This window comes from Diabrotica undecimpunctata, chromosome 1, assembly GCF_040954645.1.
Source record: "Diabrotica undecimpunctata isolate CICGRU chromosome 1, icDiaUnde3, whole genome shotgun sequence".
In the NCBI taxonomy this organism is placed as follows: Eukaryota; Metazoa; Arthropoda; class Insecta; order Coleoptera; family Chrysomelidae; genus Diabrotica; species Diabrotica undecimpunctata.
The window spans coordinates 106668875-106695364 of NC_092803.1; the positions used below are offsets into that span (position 1 = coordinate 106668875).

Sequence of the window (26490 nt, forward strand, 5' to 3'; positions counted from 1 at the left end):
GGATGGAGAGGTTTCGTTCTGGTCTTCTTAATACCAGCAGAGCCATTATGGTCTTCCAAGCTTCCGATTCGAAGTTGCTCCATGGTGAGAATGGAGTAGAATTGGAACCTCATATCGGGAAAGGACATCATGAAGCAGGGCCTCACCAACTGTGATTGCTTCTTGGTTGGTTAATGAAACTAGTTCTGGCCATTTGCAAAAATAGTCAATAACAACCATCAAATATTTATATCCTAATATTGTTATTGGAAATTGACTATTTTTTCAAATGGCCAGAAGTAAATTCTTGCAGAATAACGTAAGAACTGGTGTCAGAAGTGGATTAAGTGAAAATAAGTTATTTTTGAGAATTTGTATGATCAAAACAAGAAGCGAGATCAAGAGAAAATTCGAGATATGATTGCGCATTGGAACAACGTCTAAGAGAAGAAAAAGAGGCTGACGAAAAACGGCAACAAGAAGCTGAAGAAAAGTCGTCAGGAAGAAAAGGAAACTGAAGAGAGACGTCGCGTTGTCAGAAATAAAAGGAACCTGAGGATAGATGTCGCCAGGAAGAAAGAGAGTTGCTCATAACTCCTATATTAAAAATAGAAGCCACAAAGATGAGTAAGTAAGATATATGAAAAAGGGATAGAAGGAACAAAAGAAGACATGATTAAAGAAATGGAAGTAACAAGAGGTCTAGTAGAGAAAAGACATGCTGAGGTAACTAGAACTCTTGAAAATATCCGCCTAGAATTTGAAAAGACCAAGCAACAGAGAGTTGAAGGTAAACCAGAAGTGATGTCAACTCTTGTTCCTCTGTCAACGAAATAATTAAGCCTCCTATATTTTACACAGGAGACCTTCTGAAATAAGACCATAATAAATATGACCAAAATAATGGATGGACAAACGAACAGGAGGCAACAGCTCTTATATTTGAACTTCGAGGTAAAGCTGTCGAAATCTTCCAAAACATCCCAATTCTGACACCAGTTGTTACTTAATTCTGTGGGTTCGGAGATAAAGTGAATCACGACGTGGTTTAACTATTTTTATTTAACTCAAAAACTTAATTACAACTATCACAATTACTAAAAACATTAATAAATATCGCTTAGAGGAATTTGAACTGATGTATAGAATCGCCAATACTATATACAACTAGTAGCCCGCCTCTGTTGGCTTATATAATGAGAACGAAAACGAACTTATCGAAAACAGATGATTGGGACAACAGTCGAATCCTCGTGAAAATTAGAAATTCTCTAAGTTCTTCGTTTTATCGTAGTTTGGGCAAAGGAGGGGCTACTGGACTTCTCTAACGCATAGGGCCGAAATTAAGAGTATGCGACTCACAACAATATTATGAATATAAAAAATAGAAATAAATATTAAGAAAATTTAACATTTTAATTATTGACAATTAAACTCACTCGTTAAATAGAACAAAATTTCTAATTTTTGTATGTACACTTAAACTTTAACCTATTGCGTATACACATGAAATTATATGAAAAAGGTCTTTGTGCCTATTGCGATATACTCTTACCTGACATTAGGAAGCTTAGCTCCGCATGCCGCACATATGTACATCCGACATCGAGCCCATTCCCCTGACAGTTCTATTAATTCGTTTTTTCCTCGAATTTGGTTAGTAGGTAGTTCGAAATTTTCTGTCTCTTGAGATGAACAGATCAATGTAATTTTATCCGATTGATCAATTTCGCCATCAATTGTAAGAGACGATGATCGACGAAGATTGAGAAAGTTGGGGATCTCTCTAAGATCCTGTTTTGTATCAGTTGGTGTCTGTAACGAATATTAGTATAATTTTAGATAACAATAAATTTTCTAGATTTTTTCAAAATAAACATATTTTTCATTAGTTATCACCTTGGCATTAAAAAATTGTTAAAATCTTCACTATTATGGACCTGTTATTTTACATTTTATTTCATTTCAATCAATATTTTTGGTCACACGTAGTTGAATATAATAACGGCTTAATGTAATGGAAGTTTAAATACATGTTAATGAAGTATGTATGTTAGACCAAATAGTACAATATTCTAAATGACATATTATAAGTAGGAGAACGGATATTGAATATAGTGACTTATTTACACATCGAATGATCAAATCTTTCGGCAGTCACCCAATTCGAATTCAAAATTGGACACGGATTTAATGTTGGAGGACATACTAACCATTCGACAACTCATCTCACCTCTTATTAAACACAGGCTTAACTGTTACAGTCCCTAATAAAATCTCCCCTCTTCAACAAAAATAAACATCATCCTAACTAAGTATCCAAAGCATGATCCGCACTGTTTAACTCTGCAACACTATTTTTTTAATATCAGTAACAAATCCTGCGTTGATCGGATAATATATACCGACGGTTCTAATAACAATGACAAAGTTAGTTGTGTAGTCATGTAAGTATTCGAAAAATGTCATTACTACCTCGATCTTTGAGTAAATTTGCAGCATTCACACAGCCGAGCTACTGACAATACTGCACGCCATGAACTCATTAACACCGACACATATTTCTCCAACTATGGGCACTAACTTATAACATCTGTCGATAAAAAATATTCCGATATGGGTACCTGGGTACCCATATTCAAGGAAACGAAACCACCGATCGTGCAGCAAACGTAGCGCTATTATCAACCAGTGATCCTAAAATAATCTAAATTGACATAGCTCAGAAAAGTCACTGTAATCGTTTCACACTTAATTGCTGGAAAACTCACTGGAATAGGCTGCCATCCAAAATGAAAAAAATCCAAACATAGGTACATTTGAAGCTCCGCAGATGTGCATAAAATCAAATGTAGTACTAAGAAGACTACGAATTGGACATACCAAGATAACACACAGATGTCTGATGGCGTTTGAGGTCCCATCTTTGTGATACTACCGCAAAAGTCAGCTCACTGTGAAACATATTCTTGTAAACTGTCCTATATATCAAAACGAACGACGACTAAATGGATTAAAGGATAACCTAAATGAAGGTCCAAGTTCAGCAATTTATGTTCTCAGCTTTCTCAAGACTAGAAACATATTTCATAAAATTTAAATATTCAAATATTTATTATTACACCCAAAATACATTAGGGCAATACCAAAAAGGCTTCTGAAAAGGAAAATCAACCATAGACGCCATCCACATACTAACATAACTGATTGAGAAAAGCTACGAACATGACATAAATTTACACCTACTATTTATAGACGTCTAGCAAGCCTTATGACTAGGAATTGGTGAATATACCAGCAAAACTGATTAGATTAACGAAAATGACAATGGGCAATTCTGTAGCTATAAAATCCAAAGGAAATACAGAAACTGTCAACAAAGAAGTAGGAGTACGACAAGGTGATCGCTTGTCTACTACAAGATAGCACTGGACGGAGCCAATTAAAAAAACTGCAATCAACAAGATGATCATATAAAGCTCTAGACAAATTATAGGATAGGCTGACGACATGGTAATAGCTGCAAGAGACAAGAAACGCTTACAATATACATTGATGACTCTCGATAGAAGAAGCGAAAATTAAAGGGCTAAAAATAAATAAAGAAAAGACGAAGTATATATACTGATGGGACAAAAAAATTCAACACGTAGGACAAATATATTTTTAAATAATCTTGTTATTTGATAACATTATTAACAAAGTTGCAACGTCATTTTTGTCAAAAAATTAATGATGAGTGACTCTTCCTTGATTTTCTATACACTCGGTCACTCTATGGGGCATTGATCGAGTTAAGCGGTCTATATCATATTGCGGAATACTCATCCAGATTCTTCTTATGGCATGCCACAGGTCTTCTAAGTTTGCTGGAGGACGTGGCAATCGATTTAGGTTTCGACCTACCATATCCCACACATGTTCGATGGGTGACAAATGAGATGATCATGATGGCCACTCCAAAATCTCTATACCAGATTCTTGTATGAACTCGGGCTCGAACCTGTAAGGTTTCACGGGCAATATGAGGTCTTATGTTATCCTGTTGAAAGATCGCATTTGGAATGGTTTGTAGGTAGGGATATAAAACCGGTTGCAGTACTTCACTAATATATCGTTGAGTTGTGAGAGTGCCGTTAGTAAGAACTAGAGGTAATCTGCTTCACAAACATATAGCACCCTATACCATAATGCTTGGATGTCTTGCAGTATGACGTTTAACAGCCAAGTCTATATTACGTCTTTCACCTCGAAAACGTCTTATCCTTATGCGCGTTGTGTAGTCCTTATCCTGTGTTGCCAAAGCTAACACCAAAAGCGGACTCCCAATCCCATTCCAAGTAATCTTTGATTAACTGTTCTTCTTGACACTACCCTTCCTGTAGCTACATTTAAATCATCTCTTACTTGATGTACACTGTCCCGTATATTTCTGAGAGCAAGTCTAAGATGGCGCAAATCACGGCCTTGCAATATTCTAGGACGTCCAGATCCTCAACGACGCTGATAAATCTAATCATTGGACCACCTCCTCCAAACTCTTAACACCGTTGATTGATTAGCTTGGATTGATCTAACGGAAGATAGGGAGCCATTCTGTCTCCGGCTTCTTCAAGTAATGTAGCCTTCCTTAAATTATTTTAAAGTGTTTGTTTGTCCATTTGTAGTGTAGTGTAATGTACAATTATATGTTTATGACATCTTGTTCTTGCCGGATAGGCCACAATTGACGAAGTAAGTCTATAAACGTTAATCATATAAAAAACCTTTTTTCAACCATAAAACTTCGAGTTTTTATCGAAGTTAATCAATTTCTTTGGTTATAAAAAAACGTTTCTTGGCTTATTTCAGATGCCCCTGAAGATGATCTAGGGATCGAAAGTACTTGGGCAAGATTTAATTAAACTGTGCTCGATATATGCCTTTTATCTGATCAAAGTTCTATAAAAATGTTATCCCATGACACTTCTGGTTTAAGGAAGATTCTAAATACCAACAGTAGTCACTCGATTGGCAGTCGTAACAATACGTAATCAAATCAAGGATATATAAAATTCGAATTTAATTAAAAAGTGGAGTCAAACCTCCAAATGACAATGCAGGAGGTAGGAGAAAAAAAAGTTAAATTTACTAAGCAAATTAAAGAGCAATAAGAAGAAAAGTTCACGACATTATTTTAAAAAAGAGATACCAACACTTGAAAAAGTTTTGGATGTAATCAGTGAAGTATGAACCCTAAAATGAGACAGACAAAAACATAGATATATAATACAAGATGGACTGATCCTTTCAATACCAGCCCGTTCCCCCAGTGCTACAGAGAAAACTGATGCAAAGCAACCCATGCATCTCTTTTTACGTTGCCAGGTATATTGACCACGTGACCTAAATGACCAATGAAAAGGTCACGTGGTCGATAAATCCGGCACATTAGACAGAGATGCAGATACTGCTTTGCGTCAGTGTTTTCTGTCGCTTTGGGGGGAACACCACTGTATTGCAGCAGTCAGTCTATCTTGTATTATATGTCCACGGACAAAACTATGGGAACCCTAAGAGAATTGAAGTTCAAGTGGGTAAAATATGATAGAATAGCAACTCTTATGGAGAAAGAGGAAATTTTTTGTTGGAGGCGTAGATACCTAGGAACTATGTTTAAATTAAGTGCAGAAGGTAAACCAATATTTTATTGAAACGAAACTTGGGTAAATGAAGATTACTCAGTGGGACGATGCCTAATAATAACACATATTGGAAGTGATAACGGGTTTTTAGAGGGTAGTTCTTCAATATTTCAATAGAAAAAAACAGGAGACTACCATGAAAACATGAACCGCGTATCAGTAATATGTATTAGTAAATAATGACTCATCAAGTGAAGATAGCGATTAAATTGGTTTAATGTAAAATTTACGATTTTTTGTATTTGTAGATATACAAAGTATATTATATATTTACAAAATATTTGTAAATTATTCCATCTTTATATTTTCAATAGTTTATTGTACTTAAATACATGTTTTTCTCTATTAATATTTAAGGCTGCACTTCACATAAATTCGTATTTTTTAAATTTAAACCCAGTTTTTTCATTCTAATAAGTAATTTTAACAAAAAAGTTGGTAATTTTAAGAACTCTTCAACGCTTTTTACTGTAAAACTCATTATAAGTTATATTTACAACTAATATGTTGTGAAACTTACAGCCATGTTCAAAATTTTTTTACATTGTAGCCAATATTTTTTTCATACAAAATATAAAATGAATGTGTGATAAAACAATTTGTCTTCCATATTTTCAGGGTTTAAAATTCTTACAAAAAAAATTAATAATTCATACGAACACCCGAGAATATTCTCACAAGTACGCCCTCAGAGTCTTAAAAAGCATTAAGAATCGGCTATTGTTAATAAAGATCAGCTATTGTTATATTTTCTCAACACCGATGGGCAGGTAAAAGCCTTAAATTCACAGCATTTTTAGCGGCAGACCGTATTAAAATACAAATACATATTTTACTTTAACCGCTGGTACTGTAAATGTAAATGTCCTTAAAATTTTAATCTATTCGCCTCGAATACGAAATGATTATATCTTTTTTTCTGTTTTGTCAACATATAGATTGCTTCCAAATTAGTTTGTACTCGTGGTAGGATTTATTGGTTTTTTTTTTTTAAATACGTTTTTGGCTTTTAATTATCCTTGTCTTGCACTAAAAATTATCTTTATTTGTCTTTTTGTTCTTGCGCATTGTTAAAGGTATATAAACGATTATCTAGAATCTAGTGAGTGATCGTAATATTTGGTGATGCGGCAAGCGTACGGCCAGCCGTCGTGAGATGGCTGGCAGTACACTTATGGCGGTGAGACGTCTAAAGGCGGGTACACATATGCGAGCAGAACTGTTCGCGAACCGTTTGTGAACGATATATTCGTTAATTTGTACGACGGGACGAACCGCTTGCGAGCTGTTCATTCATTGCTCGTCAGGAACCACACCCTGTCGGTTTTTGGGACGAACACAAAGAATGTTCGCAGTTAAATTTGGACGGAGTTCGAGACTATAAATTGTTTCTGCTAACTGTGCGATGAGATCATTCGGTTAAACAAAATTGCTGAACGAGCGCGGCTTATTCAAAAGTAACGAGAGAAATTAATAACAGATAATGTAAACAAAATACCGAAATGTTTAGAATAACGAAGTAAATTAATTCTCGGTTTGTTATTAGATACTTAGGGTATTGGATAGCCTGAACATAAACATATTTTCAACGAACTCTTCGCGAATAGCTCACGAGCAGTTCGCAAACAGTTCGGCTCGCATATGTGTACCCACCTTAAGATACCGTTAAGGTCGGTACACATATACGAGCCAAACGGTATGCATACAGTATGCGAACGCTATATTCGTTAATGTGTACGGCAGAAAAAACCGCTTGCGTACTGTTTCATCGTGACTCGTCGCGAACCAAATTGTTGCGGTTTATTTCACGACTTCAAAGGAAGCTCGTCATTCAGTTTGGACGGCGCTTACTAGACGCAGCGAACATTTTATTGTGTCATCAAATTGACATTGTGTGAATGACGTGTTCCTTCCTAGGGAGACGTGAGAAAACAGTAAACTGATTATTGTACATATTTTTATTTTTGTTAAACAAGCAAAAACAGGAACATAAATCAGTACCCAAATTATAAATAAAATGAATCATTTCGCACATGTGTGTTCGTTGTTGGTTTGTCACTTTCCATGGATCGAGATAAGTATGCGATCAGTACGATGTAGAATATTTTTCAAGGATCTGTACGCGTACGGTACGTATACCGTTTGGCTCGCATATGTGTACCCACCTTTAAGTAGCATTTTGGCGCACAGGGAAGTGACGATTTGGACAGTATTCTTGCTTTTCTTGGAAAATGAAGAGTCATCGGAAGATAAAAATTAACATTCTAAGAAAAGTGAAATATATAAAAGCCGAACTATAAAGAACGAATTTCAAATTTTAGTTTGTCATTTATATTTATTATTTGTATCAGATAATACTTTAGACTTTTACATTTTCTGTAACACTTGTTCTATAAATTATAAAAAATTTCATTGTTTAATTAGTGATACAACTTTCATTTCCACTAATCTATAAATAGTTTTCACTCATTTTTTATTTTGTGTGATTGCCGCTGGAAAAAATATGTTGCAAACTGCAAACTTGCAACTTCATTCCTTTCTACACACACACATACAATGTTTTAGTGACGTCAACCGTCGCCAATTTCGGTTGCTTTAGAGCAGCAACACTTTTTTAGAAAACCCTAACTTTAGGGATTGTTCTCGGTTTCCTTAATTTTTCTTATCTTGTTTTAACTATTGATTATATTCTCCTCTTCGGTAACTGCGTTATTTTTTATAGAGTGAGTTTTAAGTATAAAATGCCTTAATTATCTCCGACGAAAGTATGGCATTTAGGTATAAAGAATATTACATGAAAATATCAGTATTTTTTAAAGGGAATGAAAAATATCAGGATTTTAAATATATATATATATATATATATATATATATATATATATATATATATATATATATATATATATATATATATATATATATGAAAGTAAAAGATTGCATTTTATTTCAGTTCGAATTTCACCATTGTTCTACACTGGTATTGAGTTATTCAACTTATTATTCAAGAAATGCAGTCTAGTATTTGGCCACTGTAATTAAAATATAGGTACTGGATTTTGACACGTGCTATAACCTTGTAAATAACAGGAAAACTTGTGTACTTCATCAGCATGACTCATAGCTCTTGTCAAAATCCATTACCTCTAACAGCCTGGTACGCTAGCAGCGGCATCTATAGTAGTAACCAGAAGTCGAGAGACCTCTCTTTGATAGCAAATTAGGTGAACCGCAAATACAAAGCCTCTTATTAGAGACTGTTCAACGACGCTAGAAGTAACCTTTTACTCCGACATGCATCTACGGTTCACCTTTAAAAACACTATCTGTTTCGCTCTTTACGTAGGGAAAAGATTGCACTTTAAATGAAAGTAAAAGATTGCATTTTATTTCAATTCGAATTCTACCATTGTTCTACACGTGTTTCAAATTGAAATAAAATGCAATCTTTTACTTTCATTTAAACGTCATTTCTCTACGTAAAGAGCGAAAAAGGTAGTGTTTTTAAGCGTGAACCGTAGATACATGTCGGAGTAAAAGGTTACTACTAGCGTCATTCAACAGCCTCTAATAAGAGGCTTTGCATTTGCGGTTCACCTAATTTGCTATCAAAGAGAGGTCTCTCGACTTCTTGTTACTTGTTACTAATTCTGTATGTTAGGTTAGAATTTTTCAATATACACTCGCGATCATAAAATCCGGGTCATCTTGGAAATTTCAAGTTTCTTAAATATTTTTGCCTCTGGTGCAGTAATAACATTTTTTTTTTCTAATGTATTTTTTATTTGTCATCAATGTTTGTTTTGAAAGAAAAAAAATGGTTTTTTATTGTTTTTATTGAAAAAACAGAAAACAAATCAAATTGTTGATAAATAAGACATACGAAAAAAGATGGAAAATACAGAACGTGGTAAAAAATCAGTGAAATTTCAATGACCAATATCGTGTATTGCCTCCCCTTGCTCTAATAACCTGTTGCAGACGACGGGGCATACTCTCAATTTTTCTCCGGATTACATGTTGGGGTATGTTATTCCACTCTTTCACTAACAGATCCTTAAGCTCCTGTGCGTTGTTAGGAGGAGGTGTATGGGTTTGAATACGTTTTTTCAAATCGTCCCAGAGATGTTTGATGGGATTCAGGTCCGGAGACCTAGCTGGCCAGGGTACTCTCGTAATTCCAACTTCGTCCAAGTATTACATACTGATCCTGGCAACGTGCGGTCGCACGTTATCCTGCATAAAAACGGCGTTTTCTCCAAGCCCTGCCATGTTGGGCATAACATGTTCTTCCGGAATCTCCGTAATGTACCTTCGTGCAGTTAGGGACCAATTTTCGATGAAGAGTAATTCTGTGTGGAAGTCGGAAGATATACCTCCCCAAGCCATGACCGAGCCTTCACCAAATGGCATTCTTGGAGCAATGCAAGCTTGTGAAAATCGTTCACCAGTTCTCCTTTAAACTCTTACACGTCCATCGGATCCAATTAGGCAGAAACGGGATTCATCTGAGAATAACACTTTGCTACAATCGTTAATTCCCCAATGCGCGTATTGTCGAGCAAAAGCTAGTCGTGCAACTCGAGGCACCCGGCGAAGTGGCGGTCCTCTAGCCATTACCCGAGAAGATAGTCAAGAAGAACGAAGTCTTCTTCTGACTGTTGCAACACTAAAATTGCGATTTCGTACTTCCTGTGGCCGATTTTGATGCATAACCGCAGTTGAGGTCCGGTTTCGTAAAGCCTGAAACACAAGGAAACGGTCATCTAGTGCCTTGGTCGTTCTTCTTCCTCCAGAGCCAGGTCGCCTGGTTAGCAAACTTGCCTCCTGAAAGCGTTGAAGCACTCGTTGAACCGTAGAAAGGCTTACGCTAACAGTTCTTGCGACTTGCCGTTGAGTGTGACCGTCTTCCACAAGTGCAACAATTTGTGCCATTTCAACAACAGTCAAAGGCATTTTTGTCAAAAAATAAACACTAATAATGGCACTAATAAACACTAATGGTGGCAATAATAAACGTTTGTCCGTTGCATTTGAACAGAAAGTCGAAGTACAAACGAGACATTTAAAACAAGCGGAGTTACAGGTAGCATTCATTTTGGGAAGTGTGCACTTTACCGCGAAATCGGCACTATTGGAATTCTTTGTTACAAAGGAAACCGCAACAATTCTCAGAAACATGCATTAGTTTGTATTTGTGTTATTATTATTTACGATAAAGCTCGTTAAAAATGAAATATCGGTGATTTTCAAGATGACCCGGATTTTATGATCGCGAGTGTAGCTGTTGTGTCAATGAAATCATATATTAGTATACATAGAATGGATTATCTGTCTTCTTGTACTTGTATTGACCTTTGATCGTTTGTTCGCTATTCCTATTAAAATATTCTTCATTCAAATGTATCTTACTTCCAGTTATTAACTCATTGTTTATACGTCCATTAAAATTTACAATTTTAATCATAGTCACTATCAGTTATCGAATCTACTACGCCATGTAGATTACTGGAAAAATTCTACACATCGTCAGTTATAGTTAGAAGTTACATATTACTTTTCCTTGTCAGTTTTATGCGTACCATAGTTTCCGATACATGGTTGCAATTATTTATGTTGTTGTTTATCTCTTGTTAATTAATGTTGATATCCTTTTTTCTGCTGTAATACCGTACTATTTTTGAGTACTCTTTTTCTTTGTATGTTGCAGGATACACATCTCTCTATTTTGACACTTGATGGAAACCTTTGTTGCGATTTTTTTCTCTCCCTGGGCCCGTCTGGGATGCAAGGGATAGTGATGCGCAACGTATAGCCTCTCCTATCCAAATGTCAATCTCACCTTCACGCGTGATGATCTTGATTCTGGTCATCCGGTGCATCCTGCTAGATAACACACGAGGCTCTGACGTCCGAGTGATTGCCGGTATAAGCAATCCCCCAGTTACCTACCAACGGCTTCGGGCGGATGAGTTGGTAAATGGTAGGGCACTCTTTTGTCCTAGGGTTGGGAAACTGGCCCTAAAAGCGGATGAACCGAGACCTAGGTCAACGGCGTAAGGATGTAGAAAGCAAGGAGAAACCACTACATTAAAGATCGATATGGATATCTCTTGTACATCTATCATAGCTACAGCTTTGAGAGTGAAGACTACTGATCATGTATATCGGTGTGCAAGATCCGGAAGGGGGCGGAATAACAACACAGAATCACGGGGCCTCCCAGGTCGTTAGCAAGCGAAACCCCCAAGTAAAAGGAAAGTATGCACCTAGAAAAATTAAACAGTATATTAAAATATGCACCTGGAACGTTAAGACCATGTACGAAGCAGGCAAAATTTATAATGCCATCCATGAAATGGAAAGACTGAATATCGATATAATGGGCATCAGTGAAATGCGATGGCCTGACTCCGGAAAATGTCAAATAAACGAGCACCAAGTATATTACTCTGGAAATACAGAAGGTCAACATCGTCGGAATAATTTTAAATAAACAAATAAACAAATACGTTACGAATTTTGTTCCAATATCCGAGAGAATCATGCTCATTCAATTGGATTTATTCCCAGCAAAAACCAACATAATCCAAATATACGCACCCACAGCAGACAAATCAGACGAAGTAATAGAGGCTTTTTACTACGATTTAAGAAAAGTCCTAAGTAAGTAAAAAACCAATGAAGTAACGCTAGTTATTGGTGACTTTAATGCCAAAATCGGTAAGGGTAGTTATGGTGAAGTAGTAGGTTCATGGGGTCTGGGTGAGCGAAATGAGAGAGGAGAACGCCTACTCACATTTGCTACGGAAGAAGGGTTGGTAATCACCAATACACTCTTCAAATTACCACACAGAAGGTTGTACACATGGCGCTCACCCAGTGACACGCCAGAAAACATCATAAGAAACCAGATTGACTATATTTTAATAAATAAAAGATTCAAAAACTCAATAACATCAGTGAAAACCTACCCTGGCGCAGATATTAAGTCAGACCATAACACACTTGTCGCTAAGTTTCGTCTGAAATTAAAAAAAAATCCACAAACCTAATCCTATAAGATAAGATCTCAAACAACTAAGAGATGATGACATAAAGCAAGAAGTACGGGAATATCTGAAGAACAACATATCTAAGTCAGAAGTAGTTAATGATGTTGACACAGAAATAAACCACTTAGAAAACATTGGTAAGGAAATATTAGACCAATACTTGTGACCGAAAAAGACAGAAAAGAAAAAACCATGGATGACCGACGGTATATTACAGATGATGGACAGAAGAAGAGAATCCAAGCGGAAATCCTACGTTGCATATCAATTTCTAGACAAAGAGATAAAAAAGCTGTCAGAGAAGCTAAAAATAAAAATTTGGAAGAACAGTGTGAAGAAATCGAGATATTGGAACGTAAACACGATTCGTTCAACCTCCACAAAAAGATCAAAGAAGCAGCAGGCATCTATAAATCAAAAATGCCGGGACACTTAACAGACGCTCAATGAAATCCAATAGTTGATATTGAAGAAACAAAAACAACATGGATGAACTATGTGACAACATTTGAAGACGATAGGAATGTCACCATCACACAAAATAAAAATGACGATACCGGACCACCTATTCTCGAAGCGGAAGTAGAAGCTGCTATAAACAACATTAAGGAGGGAAAAGCCGCAGGACTAGACGAGTTCTATTCAGAATTTTTGAAAATTATGGATAAAGACGAAGTAAAAAGACTTACCTTGATCTTCAACAATATATACCAAAGTGGAAAAATACCCCAACAGTGGCTAAGATCAACTTTTATAACAATCCCTAAAAAACCCAATGCCAAAAATTTGAAGATTATCGAATAATAAGCCTTATGAGCCATCTCCTGAAAACTTTGTTAAAAAATATACATAAAAGAATATATAAAAAGTGTGAAGAACACATTACAAACACACAATTCGGCTTCAGGGAAGCATTGGGGATGCATCGGGGATGCATCGAGAGGCACTTTTCGCAATACAAGTTCTCTTTCAAAGATGTAGAGACGTGAATTGTGATATATATGTATGTTTTGTTGATTACCAGAAAGCGTTCGATAGAATAAAACATGACGACCTGATGAAAATATTAAATTCAATTGGTCTAGACAGCAAAGATCGCCGTATAATAAACAATATCTATTACGAACAAATTGCGGCTGTTAGAGTTGGAGATCAGTTAACAGAAGACATAAAGGTAAAAAGAGGTGTGCGACAGGGATGTATATTGTCCCCATTATTATTCAATACATATTCAGAGCATATTATGAACCTAGCGCTAACGGACATAGACGAGGGAATACTTATAAACGGAGAACGATTGAACAACATAAGATACGCTGATGGTACTGTCATTTTTGCAGACAGTCTTAAAGGTCTGCACACACTTGTCTCCAAAGTGGCAGAAGTAAGTAGCAGGTTTGGGCTTGACTTTAACATAAAAAAAACATATACATGGTTATAAGCAAAAATAGGATACCACCTGGTCAATTACTAGCTAACCAACAACCTATAACACAAATCACCAACTTTTGTTATCTGGGTGCAAACTTAAATGAACAGTGGGACCAATCGACGGAAATTAGGATAAGGATCGAGAAGGCAAGATCAGCTTTCGTCAAAATGAAAAAAATCTTTAACAGCCACGATATAAAATTGACAATAAAAGTTCGTTTACTAAAATGCTACGTATTCTCCGTTCTTTTATATGGCGCTATAGACGCATGTTGAGGATTTCTTGAATAGACAGAGTTACCAACGAAGAAGTACTACATAGAATGGGTAAAGAGCACGAACTAGTCATAACCATAAAACGTCACAAACTAGAATACCTGGGCCATATAATGCGCAATGAACAACGATACAACCTACTTCGGACCATACTTCAACGTAAAGTGCAATGGGAAAAGAGGTCCAGGACGAAGAAGAATATCCCGGCTGCATAACCTGCGAAAATGGTTTAACTTAACCACTGCCGGACTTTTCAGGGCAGCAGTCAACAAAGTCAGAATAGCCATGTTAGTGTCCAACATCCGTAACGGATAGGCACCATAAGAAGAAGGGCCCGTCTGATCAAAAAGAACTCCGTTATCACTGAAGCTAAGGCTTATTGTGTTTACTGTCCATTGTTTCCTACACCCATTCTAGAATTTTTGTACCCTGTAGAAGTTTGTACAGGTCTTTTGCTTCGTGTATCCTAAATATCCAGGGTCTCCTCTTAGTATCTCATTTGTTGTGATTACGATGTATTTCAATTTCTCATATATAATCTCTCTTTATATGCTCATATGCCTAGAAATTCCATTTAGTTGTATGATCATATTATTCAGAAAGTGAGTTCTTACCTGGCCTCGTATAATTGTCACAGTTTGTTCATCTATCCTTTCCTCTACCTCTTCCGTCATAGCAAATACCCTGTTCAAAATTTCGTTTAACACTTCTCTAACTTCTGTGAAACTTTCATGACTAATACTGTCTTCGGAATCAGAGTTCAGTTTATCCAAAGCTGCTTTTTTACTAGCTTCTTCTCGTAAATCCTCAAAGGGCCCTGAAACAATACAATTTTAACTTTTACAACTATTAAATACATAATTAATGTATGCTCTAATATGTAATAGTGACGTGTACACATTTAAAAATTCACCAATGTGTGACAATAGAACAAAAATAATAGACAAACTTATTGAAACAAAAAATCGTATTTCATCTTTACATTTTCTTCAGGAGTTTTACAAACCAAAAGTCAAGGATTTAAAATATAGATTACCGCTATGACACTTAGTAGCTAAGGTGGACAATATCTCAAATATTGGCATAAAATAGACGTTAATGGATGTTAGAACAGTATATCCAACTAAGCTGATAGAAATCCAAATCCAAATAATGCTACTTATTTAGGTTCACTCATTAACCAACAAGTTGAAACAAAAAGATTAAAGCACGAGTCGAGTCAGTATGTAACGGGTTAGCTCTATTAGACACCAGACACAGTAAAATACAAGTTTAATTTAAATAAAAATATATTCGAAATAAATAAATAACAAAATAAAATTAACTTCTATGCAATGTCTATAATAAAAAATAAAATACCAATCCTGATGAACGAAGCCACGACGCTACGATCCACTGTAGGTACATGCAAAAAAATAAAATACGGGCAATGCTAGGAAAATTGAAAAAGGACGATGTATTCGTCAGTACACAAACATCAAGGAGAAAGACGAATCACTACTTATTCTGGGTTATAGGTGGCCGAATAGATCATTACTCGATCCGAACGAGGAACGGAAAGCGACCAATCAGTACTTGGTCGCGGGACGGGTGGCCGAATCGATCAATACTCGATCTGGCAAGGAACGTGAAGTGACCAATCAATACTTGGTTACCGGCGGGACGCTTTGACCTTCCAGGTCAATACCCAAGGGCCCGGTGAAGTTCTTATCAGATCAAACCCTGGTGGCAAGCCGGCGGCGAGAACTGGTAATGCTATCGTTACAAGTACTAGGCCAGTCGCTGTCTTGTTACTTTCGTTGTACAACAACTGCACAACTGGATGTAGTTAAATAATCTATGTCTACTATTCGATGCGAAAAATAAGAGCTCCTTTAAATCAGCAGCTTGGAATGGCGAAAATAATCCGGATTTATGTCACTGAGGACGACTATAATCGTCCCATCATAATTTCAAGACAAGTTCTAAATAACTTCCCACACACCCAGCACCGCCCCATAATTCTCGAATTTCTTGTCATGGTTCTTCTTCTTCTTGCAGTGCCTATACATTACGGATGTTGGCATAGCTATTCTAACTTTATTGGCTGCAGCTTTAAAAAGTTTTGTAGTCATTAAGTTGTACAAATCTCCGAGATCGCGCAGCCATAATATATTACGCCTTCTTGGGCCTCTCTTGCCGTACACCTTACTCTGTAGAATGATTTAGAGTAGGTTGTACAGATGTTTGTTACGCATTACGTGGCCCATATATTCCAGTTTGCGTCCTTTTATGACTATGCTTATTTCGCGGCCCTCTCTCATTCTTTACAAGATCTCATTATTAGCAACTCTGTCAGTTCACGACTACTGAAAATCTTTTTCATTTTGATGAATAAGTCCGGGGTTCCCACCGATCATTCAAATTTGTGCCCAGATGGCAGTAATTGGTGACCAGTTCTATTAGTTGCTTGTTTACTAACAGTTGTCCATGTGTAACTTTGTTTTGACTGATGACCATATACTTAGTCTTGTTGTTCAGTCGTTCGTTGTTTAACAGTATTTCTTGGTCTACATCTGCTAGGGCCAGGTTCGTTATGCGTTCTGAATATACGTTATAGAGTATTGGAGACAGTACGGATCCTTGCAGTACTCCTCTTTATTTCTATTGTTTCTATCAATTGATCTTCCATCCTAATTGTTGCAAACTGTTCATAATTCTATTGTTGATTATTCATATTTCTTACAGTCTAATCCAATTGATTCCAGTGTATTCATTAGCTCGTCGTGCTTAATTCTATCAAATGCCTTTTGATATTAAATGAAGCACACATAAGCATCGCAATTAATGTCTCTACATCTTTGAAAGAGAATTTTAACTGAGAACAGAGCCTTACGGGTAGGTTACAAAATCCCAATCATCAACTCCACACTTAGACCAAGATGGAACTTAAAAAAGGCTAACTGGGTCAAGTTCACTGATAAAGTGGAAAGAATTGTTTGATGGATTCTACCTACGAGTTCTACCTAATTACCACAGATTTACCTATGCCATTATAGCAGCTGCCAAAAAATATGTACCACGAGGGTATAGTAAGCAATACATACCGGAGTTGGAATCGTAATCTAATAGCTAGACTTAATAAGCTAGACTTTAAACGCCGCAAGAAATGAAAAGAAAGGTCGAAATAAATAGACTTCAAAAAAATCAAACAGGAAAGCGTGGAGTCTCCTAAAGAAATTAGGCAGCTCCAACCCTCTGGCTGTTCAAGTTACAGCTGACCAAATAGCTGCGAGGGTGGTAAAACTTTCCGGGGCCCCAAAAGTTGAAGAACACCACACGTCCATTAAAAAGAAACTTAAAAATATTTGCCGAACAATCGGAGCACACCTTGCATACTCCAACCCCTTTGAAATAGAGGTGTGAATAAAAGGCTTTGAACAATATCAAATCTGATACAGCACCAGGATTTGACGGAATCTACACAGAATTCTTAAAACACGCAAGAAAGTGACCCTACTTTAATATCCTTACAACGGGATATATGCCAGCGAGTTTCAAAAAAGCAAAAAAATTGCAGCCCTTTTATAATAACTAAATTGCGGCTGTCTAGCATCGGCCGTGTCCAAGTAGCTGCCACCGAGCGAACGGACGAATTCTGCTAGGGTCTTGGCCCCTGTCTGTCGTAAGAGGCGACTAAAGCCCGGGACACACCTATCATACAGCCTTCCCATCCTACTTTGATCATACATAGTTCGGCAGCTGGGTACCTTTCTGTATACACGAAAGGGTGGATAGTTGAAAACTATTCTCTTATGTATTTTTTTTTCGCTGAATACCAATATGTAGTCACCCATCCCATTTTACATAAGATAGAATAGTTTTGAACTATCCACTCTTCCATGTATACAGAAAGGTACTCAGCCGCCGAACTATGTATGATTGGAAGGCTGTGTGCTAGGTGTGTCCCGGGCTTAATGGGATGGAATGAAAGGTGGTGAGCGGTTGACTAAAGTATCGATACCACAGAAACGCACGCAGGGCACGATCTGTCTTACTTCAATGAATGAAAGTAAGTAACGTGGCCATCGTTTGTGGAGTCAGTGGTAACTATGGGGACTGCTAGAAGCGAGACGAGACTATTAGTGGTACTGGTTAACGCTCTGCCCTCTTAACATCCGAGAAGAGCTCCCGTGGGACCATTGTACTCCCATTCCATATAACTTCTGTGTGAAGAAATGTAAGCCCATAAACTTCTAGTCTTAAGCTGAACGTGCCCACTATGGAGATGAGTGGTAGTAGAGGTGCAACTTGCGAGGTCAGGACCTTATTCCTACCTGCGTTAATTGGTTCGGAATCCCAGGGATAATGGGCAAGTGGTCCTGTAGCCCCACACTATGGCTAGCGTGCTACAATCATCTGAAGACGGACTCGTCGAGGCATTGGTTCTGCCAAAATAGGACATAATACCTCCTGAATATTAGACAAAACTCACATGCGCCCTGCTCTATCCAAATCGGGGCTTCTTTAACAATCCATGAATTGAATTAAGGTCTGGATCCACCTGGGTTTTCCAGACTTCGAACCTCTCCCGCTGCATAAGAGCCTCTTATCAACACGAGAGGCATGCGGCGGGTTTTAGGTGCTCCTGGAAATGCAATCCAAGTAGTGATACCACCTTTCAATGCCTGCCCCCGTTGTCTTTGACTTCAGGCCCGGTTTAACCTGCAGTGGGGCGGAACGGCGGATTCGCTAGCAAGCTCAAAGTATTCGAGTCGACCGTATCTATCTCTTAAAAAGGATTATTTAAACTACCTGGACTGGGGGCTCACCAGCCACCCTGGTGCGGTCGTAACTTATGACTCTTAAATTTCAAAATTTAGAACATATATGGACCAAACAAGTTGGATGCTACAAGAAAACCAAACAGCAATAAATATACAATCCCAAATAAAATACATGGATCAATGTTGAAATTAATTAGCCAGGATATTCTTCTAACACAAACAGACGGTTAAAACTAAAGCTTTAACCTTATTAAGATTTTTCCTAAAAAATTACTCCGAATAGTACAGCGCAATTATTATTAAACTAATGTGAACAAAAAATACGCATTAACCACCTTGTGACTACCGAAAAAGTGTTCTTTTTATAATAAATAAGTGCCGATAAGTAAGTTCTAAAAACCATGAAACTCCGAAAAATAAGCTAGTTACGATATATTTAATAATAAGAAAAATATATTATTTTATATGGGATTAAATCACAATTGATTGTAATGAGGATTACATTTTATGTTTGTTTTGGCATTTATAAATGAATTTACAAACTTTTACAGGTTAAGATCATTAATAACTTCTATTTAAAATTTTTTGAAAACGATTTCCGGATTGGTAATCGAAACTTCAAAACAAACATAAAATGTAATTCTCATTACCATCAAATTGTTACCATCAATTAATCCCATATAAAATAATATGAGAGTTTACTCTTGACTAAAGAATATAAGAGAGTAATTATGAATATACAATCTAACATACGCCAATCAATATGACACCTACTAACCAAAACATTATATAGTACGTGTATAGTATAATATTTATTAGCAGTTTCTCATGACTAGTAATCAATAGAAAGGTAGTACTGGTTAATAAAAATATTATTACCAATTAACTTAAAATTAAGACGATTTTTAATTTTAAATATCTCATTCAAAAGAAACTTTTTGTTTATTCTAAGGAACTTTCTGCCCTCGGTAATAATGTAATCTTTCATTCTGCGATTAAATTTTAAAAAAATATTTATTAGTTTTCTCAGGATTCGAAAAAAATGACTGCATTTAAAAAGCTTTGGCCCGAAACTTTGTGCCTGCGCTCTTCATGTTATACCTACCTCTTCTGTCCAAAATCCTGTTTAGTTCCTCGCGTCGGATTTTATTTTTGTACTCATCGCAGGTAGTATATTCTTGGATTTCCTTTGCAGTTTTCTTATCATCGATAATTTTTTGTTGTCGTTTCTTAATGACCAATTGCGTCCACATGTCAAGTTTGCTGAGATCACGGTTTTCAGTTTGCTCCAAAATACTGGCCTGAAATAAAAGTAAAATATGTGTTAAATATTATATCATATATTATTGATGTATAGCGATAATTTTTTTAAAGTATAGATACTAGAGGCTTACTTATGTTTTGAGTCTTGGAATACTGATTGCTGCCATGTGCCATCTGATGTTTTTACTAGAAAGTTTGACATTTTTGGCATAACCTTATTCATAATATTTCAAAATAAATCAAAATTTGTGAATATCTTTAATGTATGTAAACGCAGAAAGGCACTGTACAAGAACTTCAACAGCAGAATAAAAATTAGGTCATCTTTGTCAGACAAATTTATGGGAAATAAAGGTTTGAGGAAATAAAATGAAAACGTGGCTGAGAAATATAAGAAATTGGACAAACACAATAGGAAGACATAAATTACATGCTGAGAAAAGTAGATATAAAGAATACGCAAAATTGGGCATGAAAATCGACATGGAGATAACCTGATACAATGGTGATCAAAGAACAGGGCCAATAACTATAAATGGACGATACAGATGCAGGAAACTGACACTCAAAATAAAGTATCAAAAGGAAGAGCAGCGATCTGACAGCTACATCCACTTTTATGAAATGATACTCTTTTAAAAAACCATAAGAGAGGCATCTTAAGTTTTACACATACAAGAAAGCTTAAGATACTTACCCAGGAGGCAAAGTGTGGACATTCCGGAAAGAACAAGAAAACAAACATGTTGTTGTTGATGTTGTGCAACAATTATTAATGCTAGATCACCATGTGATATACAGCGTGATTGAGGAAACCTTAGGCATTAGTTCCACCAGCAATAATAAAATATTGCATAAAACTTTACAGCAGTGAAAGATGTTTTGATCCTACATAATTTAATGTTTCAACAGATGATTGCGTCGCGCCCGTTTTGCTGTACTTTGCTTTTTATTAGGAAATAGTACTTATTTATGTGGCAACATTGGCTCTATGAAACGGTCAACGCTGAATGGTACACAATAACTTGTTTGTCCGAAGGTTTCCGTGTAATAACAATGTTTTGGAGGTATCTTAAGCGGAATGTAATTATTGCTTTGACAAATAGTTCGAACGCATGCAAAACTGTATAGCTCATAAAGGAAAATATTTCGAAAAATAATAATAATAAATAAGTCATTACCAATGATAAATGACTGTTTTTTATTAGTAGGCTCAAAACATAAAAAGTAATTCTTGTTTTACTACGGATTACAATAATTTTTGGTGTATTTTACAAAATATTAAAAAGGGTGGGATAGGTCAAGCTCTGAAATGATGTCTATTAAATGAACATTTATTTTGTAGCTTTTTACCTTGTTAAAGGGACAGTAGATTTTTTTAAATTAATTATAATTTTCGCTTTGAATAGTTAAGTAAATTGCATATTTATCGCATATGTATTGGTCAGAATTGAAACCTAAAAACATCCTCAAAATGTTTCTAATACTACTAATAATTTGTATACAGTCCGCATAACACTTATTTTATTTAGTCTTTAGTGTACAGATATTTTAACACTATTTTTAATTTATTTACATCTCAATGATAAGCTCGGCAATACGAGTTTATCATTTAGACCTAATTCTTGCAATTAAAAATTTCTCTGTATATCTTTAGTGAACTGTTATCTGGAATTCCCTAGAACGGATTGTCTACCCGTTTACCTGGAAATCTCGAACAAATCCAGACAGGTGTGACGGGAACACCTGCTTTTACTAGTTTGTTCTAGAAAACAGGTAGCTTTACCGTTAGGATCTAGGATGGGTAGCGTTATACTGCCCCCTCCAAGAGATGGTTCCTTCTGGAATCTTGTCAGGACTGGAACTGAATGCTGGTAACGGCAACTGAACCCTTTTTTAAAACTCGCAGTTGTATAAAAGTGGCAAGGACGGTTTTCGCTCCACACCGGTAACCATGCGTATTGCAATAGATTAGTACCTGAACTTCAGTGTTTTTAAAGATTTCCTCCACCATATTTTGTAAAACCCTCCAATCCAATTTTCGGCATTCTAGTCTTGGCATGGCCAACTTTTGAAAGTTGGACTTAAGTACGCACTCCATGACTTGAAGTAATATTTCCCATACATCCTGGTAGGTGGTTTGGTCATGGGCAGTGTCTTTTGTTACCAGATAGAAAAGGTATCGAGATGCATTTTGGAGCTTCATGGATGCTAACCCTTGAGCGTCTTTAATACTGGCCGGAATGGCATTGGCCAATGAGTAGCCCTGGAAGTTCTAGCTTTTCTTCAGTGGTAACATCATGTCTTGCTATACCGGTACCTCCATATGCCCCATGAATTCCTCAAACGTAAGATCAGGTACTTCCTGGACTTGATTTACTTCCACTTCCTCATCTACATTGAGGTCTACTTCGAACGGCAGTAGCCGGTTATGGTGTACTATCAACGGCTTTCCTTTCGGAATCTTTCTTGCTCGGTACATGGTAGATTAACATCGTTAAGCTTCTGTCTAATGAGGTACGAACCTGGAAATGGCCCGGCAATGGCAATGTCCAAAGCTATTCTTTCAAACGGAGTTCCTACATTGTATTGTCTCATAGAAGCCTTTCTTTTTACAGCAGTCATTTACATCGTCGGAACTATTCATCCAATAAAACCTTTCCCGAATTCTCAGAAGAGTTTTCTTTTCTTTACACTGAAATGCCCTCCTGTAATACTTCGGATTACAACTGTCTTTTCTTCTCGGAATCATCATCATTTTCCAGTACTCGTTTAAGCAAGCAGTCTTCCATGATAAAGAAGTCCCATTGAGTCCAATAAGTCTTAACTACTGAGCATAGGCTTAATATTTCTTGCCAAGACGGTCGACGGTTTTCTTCTTTCCAGTTTCGAATTTTCTGTAAACTGGATCTTTCCCTTGTTCTTCTCTGATCTTCCTAGGCGTCCAATCGTCATTGACCACCGTTGTTCTTAGCACTGCTGCTTCCTTGGATTCTGTTTTATGCTGATTGTCTTCTGCAAAGGAATGCTCAAACTTAAAATCGTATTCTTGGAGTCGTTCAATCCATCTGGCTATCTGGCCTTCTGGATTCTTAAACTGCATTAACTACTTAAGGGAGGCATGGTTGGCTCAGATTATAAACTTCTATTCATAGAGGTATTGATAGCAGTATTCTACTGATTTCACTACTGCTAGAAGTTCTCTTCTCACGACGCAATAATTTCGCTCAGTTTATTAAAGCACTTTACTAAAATATCCAAGGACTCGTTCCGCTCCTCCTTGAATCTGAGATAGTACTGCTCCAACTCCCACATTACTTGCATCTGTATGGACGACTAAGATAAACTCTCCTTCGGCAGTGGATACCGTTAATATTGGTGCTGTGATTAAATGTTTCTTTAAGGTTTCAAATAAACCTCTGATGTAAGTAGATAGCCCAAGAAAACTTCTCATTTGACGTCGGTTCTGGCCATTCCTTAATGGAATCGATTTTTCCATTTTCCACAGCTATTCCTTCTTTGCTGACTATATAACTCAGATAATTGGCTTTACTTTGAAATATATGGCACTTCTTGGGGTGTAACACCAACTGGGCAGCTTTTAGTCGATTAAAAACAAATTCTAAATTTTTCAGATGGTATTTAAAAGTCTCCCCAAGGCGATTATGTCGTCTAAATACACCAGGCACGTTTTTCAAGATAACCCTCTCAACATATTTTCTATAAGCCTCTCAAATGTCTCAGGGACATTACAGAGTCCACATGGTATAACGTAGAATTGCCACAATCCAGATCCTGCAGTGAAGACTGTCTTCTCTTTATCTACTGGGTCCTGCCAATCCAGAATCCAAATTGGGGTAACAATTTACTTCCAGCCAATGTATCCAACCTGTCGTCGATCTGAGGCAGAGGATAACTATCTTTCTTGGTAACATTGTTCAACAAACAGTAGTCCACACATAACCTCGTAGTTCCATCTTTCTTCTTGACCAAGACCACCGGAAAGACCCATGTTCTGGTGGAGGGTTCTATCACCCCGTTTTTCTTTATTTCGTGAATAATCCTTTCAGCTTCCTCTCTCTTCGCCTGTGGTAATCCTCAAGCTGTCTGACGAATTGGCTTAGAATTACCAGTATCAATCAATTTTATGTTTGACAACGGTAGTTCTTTCCGTCTTTCCTCTTTTGGTACGAAGATGATTATTTATTTCATTGTAATTAGCATTATCTCTTTCAGTTATAAATTATTATTTGAATTTATTAGCTTATCTTTATATGCATAGTGTATACCTATGTGTCGCATTATTAGTGTTTAGCTCGGGACATAATTAATTACTCCCCTCTCTACTCTATCGTTACTGTGTAGTAATCATCTTGTATATTTCCCGTTAACGTTCTCGACTTCTTTCCTTTCCGTTCTCTTATTTATTAGGTTTCCCTATTCCTTTCAAAAATAGTGGTACCCAAAATTTTCTTCTCTTTCGTGTTCTCTTGTCTATCTCACTCACGTAACACTTGTAGTCTAGCTCTGTCGAACCCCGACCAAGACACCTCTACCAGACTGACGCCCGGACCTTAGTATCATGTTTTGTGTAACCGTATTGCCAACGATCAGAGCATTTACCATTTACCATCTTTCATTAGGCACACTTATCTACAGCCCAACCGTGGTAGCTGTTTATGAGATACACAACTAAGTGGCTGCCATTAATGGGACCTTTTGTTTTTTTGGGCCACTTTAATTTTTTGGTCGTTACAAATTAAATTGCGGATATGGAAGAATATACCATTTGATACAAAGGGTTTAAAACAAGAAATAATCTTCTATCACATAATACTGTTTTGTACTTACCCCCTTACCACTCTACCGTTAAGAATAATAAAATAAAAGTCACGCAAATGTTACATACAAATTAGATGTTAAAAAATGACAGAACTAGTTCACTAAGATTACAATCCACGATTGGAAAGATAAACAATTAGAATGGGACATCCAAATACATGCCTCTAAATATTTCAATTTACTTATAATTTGTAACAGATGATTTTAGTGACGACAACGAGTGACCATACAATAAATAAGTGGCTGGTACCGATACCCTTGAGGTTAATAAAATAAAAATTATTACATATTACTGTAGGTAAAATATATGCCGAATTTTTGTAAAATATTATATTAAAATTAGTGCACTAATATATATTTTATATAAATCGTTCAAATATAAAAAAAAAATACATAAAGCGAATATCAGAAAAACCTTCAAAACAACCGATACCTGATATCTATTCTGTCCAAAATCAAACCCAACAATACAACACAATACAAAAACAAGAGAGATTAAAGCATTAAACTACCCTGTGAATGTAACAATTTATATGTGGGAGAAACCGCAAGACCACTAGGTGTCAAGAAAAACAAGAAAACATTGAAACGTACATCAAAAACAGAGACTTAGATAAATCACAGATATACAAACATGCTTGGGACAATGAGCACAGAGTACAATTGAAAGATGCATTAATAGTCAAGAAAGAAACAGACATGGAAAAAAGACAAATCAAAGGAGTAGCTCTCATCCTACTTAACGAAGAAAAATGTGTAGCAAACTCATCAGCCGAATGTAACAGGTTCTAGTTGCTAATACTAAAAGAAGAAGTCAGTAACAACAATATACCAACATTAGCGGATTAATAGAGTATCGGAGACACATCATCTATAATTAATATAATTAAGTATACATAATACACGTACAACACATAATACATAAACATACAATACATAAACGCATAAGACATAAACAGGCAAAATAATCAGAATTTGATATCATCCTGAGGGTAAAAACACCACCCTCAGAATTTTTATCTACAAGCATGGCTATTTGCTACACGGTCGAGGCCAAAGTGGGTCACCTATCAATTTGAAAAATATAACCGTCTAACATCTTTTGGTTACAATAGCACATCACTACTTTTTAAAATAATGTTTTTGGAGAAAATTTTCGGGGTGGAAATCGAAACGCCAAACAACAATAATAAAATA

At 36.4% G+C, this 26490-nt stretch overlaps 1 protein-coding gene across 1 annotated transcript in view; it reads right to left on the minus strand.

The window, feature by feature from the left end:
• The window catches only part of LOC140451951 (uncharacterized), a 139118-nt gene that overhangs the window by 45658 nt on the left and 66970 nt on the right, over window positions 1–26490 (minus strand). Inside the window, exons 4-6 of the mRNA XM_072545939.1 lie at window positions 20294–20489; window positions 15037–15239; window positions 1535–1794 (exon numbers count right to left, since the gene is read on the minus strand). Coding sequence (XP_072402040.1) covers window positions 1535–1794; window positions 15037–15239; window positions 20294–20489 — 659 coding nt within the window. The remainder of the gene's footprint in view (window positions 1–1534; window positions 1795–15036; window positions 15240–20293; window positions 20490–26490) is intronic.